At 45.1% G+C, this 6,000-nt stretch overlaps 1 protein-coding gene across 8 annotated transcripts; it reads right to left on the reverse strand.

Moving 5' to 3' along the window:
- Positions 1–252: 252 nt before the first annotated feature.
- On the reverse strand, positions 253–5,569 carry LOC103988703 (protein OCTOPUS-like). 8 transcript variants are annotated; one of them, XR_010487954.1, is made up of 4 exons: positions 3,345–5,568; positions 1,089–2,354; positions 809–997; positions 253–533 (listed from the first exon to the last, which is right to left on the reverse strand). XR_010487954.1 is itself a non-coding variant. In XM_065113582.1 (2 exons), the coding sequence occupies exon 1, from the start codon at positions 5,272–5,274 to the stop codon at positions 3,367–3,369; it is 1,908 nt and encodes a 635-aa protein (XP_064969654.1). In that variant the 5' UTR covers positions 5,275–5,568; the 3' UTR covers positions 1,700–2,067; positions 3,345–3,366. The 8 variants fall into 8 exon arrangements, 1 of the variants encoding a protein (XP_064969654.1); XR_010487955.1 differs by having other exon boundaries at positions 253–576; XR_010487960.1 differs by lacking the exons at positions 253–533; positions 3,345–5,568 and having other exon boundaries at positions 695–997; positions 1,089–2,067; positions 2,306–3,338.
- Positions 5,570–6,000: the final 431 nt, after the last annotated feature.

The following is a 6,000-nucleotide window of genomic DNA, read 5'->3' on the forward strand; positions in this document are numbered from 1 at the left end:
ATATATTATAAGCTTGTTATTTTTATCTCAGAGATACCTCAAACAATCATATACATTCGAGTCCGAACTACATCAAGCTAACTAAGACGTCAATAATATTTTTTCCAAATAATATACATTATCTTAATAAATAAATTCATATTTTTCATAATAATTTTTTTATTTATAATATCGCTTTAATATGCTTAATTATATTGGAGTCCCAATATCACAACACTGCTAATTACGCCATAAATTTCTGTTAGAAGAGTCTGAATCGCAATAAAGCTGCATTTATTGTAAGATTCTTCGAACCATTACTTTTATCCCCCAAGGCTTCTTGATACTTCGTTGTCCAAACAAATATCCCAGTTCCATCGAGAACAAACATCTTCCAATCATTTCATGGACGGTCAGCCATTTCAGTTGAAACCCTAGATCAAAACCAATGACTCGATCATTTAATCCGAGCTAAAAGACGCAGATATATCTCGTACTCTTTTGCTCAAGTTGTCCGGATCGAAATGGAGCGTCGATTGGTCCAAGCAGCATTCCTGGCAACAAGAAGTCGAATCAATCTGGACTCAGCGCCAACTTCTACATACACATCCATGGTCTCAAATTCGAAGTCAATCAAAAGATCAGCAAGCAATGATGCATGCAGTTCTGTCTGTCCCATAATTGCAATCATAAAATACATGGTTGCTTACTGCAAGTCCATAAACATATCAAGAATTGAGCGTGAAAATCGAGTTTGAAGGGGATGTCAGGTCAATATTGATCAAAGCAAGGAACAGAAGCAGTGGACGGGAGACAATCGATTGATAACCTGGAGGGTCCTAGTGGCGAATTCGGCGCCGATGGTGGACTTAGATTCCATCCAAGCAGAACTCATTCCGCGTGAACTGTCGAGGATGTTCGATTTCCCCTTCCCCGAATCGCCGATCAGCACGATCTTGAACAGGTAGTCACATTCGTGATCCACCCAGTGAGCCATTCCTCCTCCTCCAACTCCTCTCTGAGGTCAATCCATCGACCCCAAAAAAATCACACAGAATCAAAATGAAGAAGAAATTGATGGAGAAATAGATATCGGAGGAAAGGGCGACCTGAAGCGAGATCGGACGCAAGGAGGCCGGAAAACTCGACGCGTTCGAGGTTGAGATGGAGATGAGACCGGGGAGGCAGCAACAGACCATGTGGAACCGGCCGTGTTAGGATCACTATTTATAATCGATCCGTGTGGTTCTCTTCTCAATTGGGTCGGCCCATTAAGGCTCTATTTGGGCTTCACACTGGGACTTGGGCCGGTCGAGGTTGCTGAGAGAGAGAGAGACAGAGAGATGCTTAGTTCCCTCCCACATATTTTAATTAAAAAATTTATTTTACACCAGCATATATGTGAAAATTTTCATATAGAATTAATTGGTTCTTTCCTGATTTTTTTTTTCAAAACATTCTTGAAAATAATAATAATAACACATTTTGACCCTCAAAAATCCTACTTTAACAAAAACACTCTACATTAAATTATTTGTTACTGATAAAATCTACGAAAATTAAAATACATGTCATTTTAATTAAATTATTTGCTCTTATAGTCAAAATTTTATTCTATTCTTTCTGTATAATTTTTTTATTAACGTTCATATTTAGTTAACACATGCCTCCATGCACGGATAGTTGTGCATGTCATGTACTGTTTATTTTACTTCAAATCTGATTGCTAAATTGTACTTCGTAGAACTTTAAAAAATTCCACTAGAAACTAAAAAACCTTGACACTCATCTACTGACTACAAGGAATGCTGTCACTCTAAAACCTCTTATCCGAACAATCAATTGATGAACTCCCCATAGTGGTCTCCTAGTAGAGTGCACAGCATCATTTGACACTTTTCACAAACCAGCTTCAGCTCTTGACCCTCCCAATCCCTAGTCATGCATATGTTACTAGTGTTCACCATCAAGCTGACTTCAAATTTGTCCCAAACAAAATCTAATAACTTGGCAGTGGAGGTTCATGAACAAACAAGGCAAGAGTACAATCCCAGCTGATGAATCCTATCTTCTTAGATATCATCCCACCTGCAAAACCAATAATTGGAAGCAGAAAAATGAAGAGTTAGGCATCTGCAGCTAATTCCAATGTGTGATCTCTCACCAGTAAATAGATACATGTGGATATGAAGCTTTCTATCCGTATGTATATAGTAACAAACGAAGCCCGACTGTGAACTCAGTAGATAGTAGAAAATCTCGGGCAAGATTAGCATCACAGGCAACCTAACAATCACATACTTCGATCCCTTTTAGTAGGTTCGACCTTCTGAAGTGTGCTGCAGTCTTCAATCTTCAAATTGGCTCCTTTCCAGCTGTTTGTGATATATTTTGGGGGTGGACCAGTGTAAAGGGCATCCAAGACAATGAGCAAAGTGAGTTCCATGCTTGAGAAAGATGACTGTTGGACTGAATTGATTTAAACTAAATAAAATGATGGGGCCAGCATAACATGCAGGAGAGGCTTTTGCCACAAATGTTATAGTACATGTTCATGTCCTGAAAGCCCTAAGCATGATGGGGACAATAAAGTGCATAATCTTCCTTTAGTGCACATAAAGATTTTGCAGAATGCTCATATGTCAACATAATCTTCTTCCTTTAGTGCATAATCTTGTCTGTGGGGACAATAAAGAGCATGCAGCAGTATGCTCACATGTCAACAAGGACAACATTTATGCCAACAATTAAGTGCACATAAAGATTTTGTTGAATTGTAGGAAGTATCTTGATCAAAGGTGAAAAGTTGAGCCCTTACAGACAAGATCTAAATGGTCAGAGGATTAACCAATATTCATAAGCTTCTTTAGAACTTATGATTGAAATAGTAAAAGTTAAGCTCTACCAAACGTTCACCTCTTGAGAATTTTTCAACCAAACTAATGTATGACTTCTGTTCGACAATATGAAAAGAATACGTAGTCACAAAAGTTCTTAAAGTAATAGTTAAACTACATTCAAGAATCCAAAGCAGTCAAAAATTAGGGGAAATATGGTGAAAAACATGATGCAGACAAGACCTACATACTAGCAATATTTTTTTTAATATCATAACAGTGGTCTTGGATAAACAGATAGCAAAGTGGTTATAGAGATGGCAAACAACATGTTCAGGTTCAAAATTAAGGCACGTAAACTTATCAATCATATTGAGGAGATGCATTATAGAAAACTAGGGTATAAGATAAGGGAGATGCAAGGAAGTAGAATTAGTAATAAGGCATGCTATTTTTCAGCAATCTGCAAGCTTTTCCTAATAAAAATATGGCAATTCTAGTGAAGTGAAAGAAAACAGCATTATGAACCTGATAGAGTTCAACAGTCAGATCAATACAGTCCTAGCATGCTTCTTGCAAGGTAAGGCGAAGGCATCATCTGCCTTCGGCTAGCTGAAACTCCATTCCTCCGTGCATTTCGCTTTGGTGTCAAGTAAAACCGCAGCATACCGTTCTCAATATGGTTTGGAGAATATCTAGCACTTCTATTCCTCTCCAGAACGGGTTCATCTCTACTCTTCTTCTTATCATTCCCACTGGACCTCATGCTGCTCGTCCGCATCACCCCATACCCAGCATTGGCATGAGAAGAGACCCTCGAGCTTACACTGCTGTTACTCCTTAGAATCCTGCCATTGGTGCTCTTGCACCGCAGCTCCGGCCATGACTCTGACAAGGATCTGTCAACCATATTGGCTTCTCCTCTGCTACTATTTCTTCGCTGAAGAAGCCCCCAAATGTTCCATGCTTTGCTCCACCTACTTGACTTCTTCGGGGAAGCACCTTTGTTAAGGTCCCTAAAAGCTGACTCAAAACTGCCGGAGTAATCATCTCTCAGGGAATTTGAGCTCCAATCTTTTACCTCCCGCTCAAGTGAGGCACCATGGTGGAAGGGGAAGAAGTCCATGCCGCCTGCAGGGGATACTCTGCTGTTGGAGACCGGCTTTGGCTCACTGATCTCGACAGGCTGCTCCCTGATGGAGCTCGATCGGTCAAGGCTTCGCCGGCGCTGGCTGGATGAATCCAAGTAGTAGTCCCGGGTCTGTGCCGACCCGCCTGGGATGGCGGCATCTGCCTCGACGGGGATAAGGTAGTCCGACCGCTGGACTGCCGGGGCAGGGGCGTCCTCGACGACGGAGAGAATGGGAGGGAGACGAGGGAACACTGATCGGCCTCCGATCAGGTAGCCGTCCCATGAGGCCCTCGGCTCGTCCCAGGAGAACCTGGGGTCGTCGATGGACATCCGGGCGGCGTCCAGAGAGAAGCGGGGGTCGGTGTCGCAGGATCTTCGGCCGGAGCAGTCCATGGCGACTTCCGACTGCGTGTCGTGGAACCGCCGCGACGTTTTAGGGGGTTCCTCCGCCGGCATTGTCGCTTCGCCACCTTGGTTCTTTGGCTTCTGTCTTCTCCGCCATTTCTGGAGCTTTTTGCTGAAGACGGAGGCGGCGAGCCAGACGCTGCTGGCGATCTCCTTGAAGTCCTTTTGCGGTGGCTTCTTCGCCTGATGCTGCTGCTGCTGCTCGGAGTCGAGATTTATGTGGTCCTTCATCGGCTTCAGCTCCATTTCCTCCTCCGCTGCTCCCTTTCCTTCCTCATTTATCTCCCCCGAGGTTCCAATGGGCCTGATCTCATGGCCGATCTCATACTCTTCGCATGTTCCGGACACTGGAGGAGCGAGGGAGGGGCCCGGAAGCCCTTGGTTCCGGCAGTCCACCTCGATCGCTCCGCTCGTGGACGGCGCCGTCGCCGCCGCCGCCGCGGAGGAGGTTGAGGTGGAGGAAGAGGAGGAGGAGGAGAAGGGTGGGATGGAAGGGTTCTGACCCACCCTGTCCCGGTCGTCCTGATGGAAGAGGGACCAAAGGGTGCTGCGGCCGCGGACGTCGCAGGACCTGCGCTGGGGTTCCAAGGCGGATGCGCGGGGCCGCTGCGCCGAGAAGACGTCGCCGCCACGGCTGAACGAGAAGGACTTGGAGCGGCGGAGGGAGGACGGCCCGGCGGCAGGGCCCGCGCCGACGGTGACCATGGAGAAGACGGATCGAAGGGCAGAGGTGGACCTACGGCCGGAGGCTGCGGCAGGTGCCTCGAGCCCCGCGAGGCGCTCGCGGAGGCAGGAGGCGCAGAAGCCGGTGACCGTCTCGCCCGGGTGCAGGTCGCACGTGGACGAAGGGATGCGTCTTTGAGGTTGCAGAGGCGGCAAGAGTTGGTGGTGGTGTCGATGGCTCTCGTTCTCGACCGTCATGGAAGCCCCCCTCTCCCTTCCCCTCCCCTCCCCTCCCCAGCAACGAACGACTCAACTCTCTCTCTCTCTCTCTCTCTCTCTCTCTTATAAAGCTTTGCTTCTTCCTCTGATGCTGCTGCTGCTTACCAATTAATATAATCTTGTTGTGATCGTAATAGTAGGAGACAACAGTGAGGGACAGAGTGACAGAGGGGAGGAGGGGGGTGTTGGGTAAGGGAAGGAGAGCAGAGAAAATAGTGGCGGAAGGATTTGATACTGTTCAAAGACGACAGTAAAGCCGACAGAAAAGAAACAAAGGGAGGGGGAAAAGAATCGATAGAAATCGGATTCCGAAAGACAAAAAGTAAAAGCAATCACGCTCCCTCCTCCCACTTTGTTTCTTTTTGTTTCCTTCCTTCTGTTTCCGATTCATGGCTCTCATCCATCTTCATAACATGAATTTGAAACGGATGGACTCCTTTTTTTCCATTTATGAAGCTAATGGTTTAGATTGATTAAGCTGTTACATTAAAGGCCATTGGGATTTAGAATGAGTGAACCTATCCATTAAACTGGGGGTTGCCTTTTGCATCTTCATAGATTAAATTATATTATTATTTAAATTTATATTAATCTAGAGAGGTCCCCGATGATATCCAATGATTTCTTTTTTTTTTACACTCGAGTTGAATGATGTACGAGTTGATGATTATAACGTGTTCAAGATTTATAAGACTCGGATAAAGA

This window comes from Musa acuminata, chromosome BXJ2-6 (assembly GCF_036884655.1).
Source record: "Musa acuminata AAA Group cultivar baxijiao chromosome BXJ2-6, Cavendish_Baxijiao_AAA, whole genome shotgun sequence".
NCBI lineage: Eukaryota > Viridiplantae > Streptophyta > Magnoliopsida > Zingiberales > Musaceae > Musa > Musa acuminata.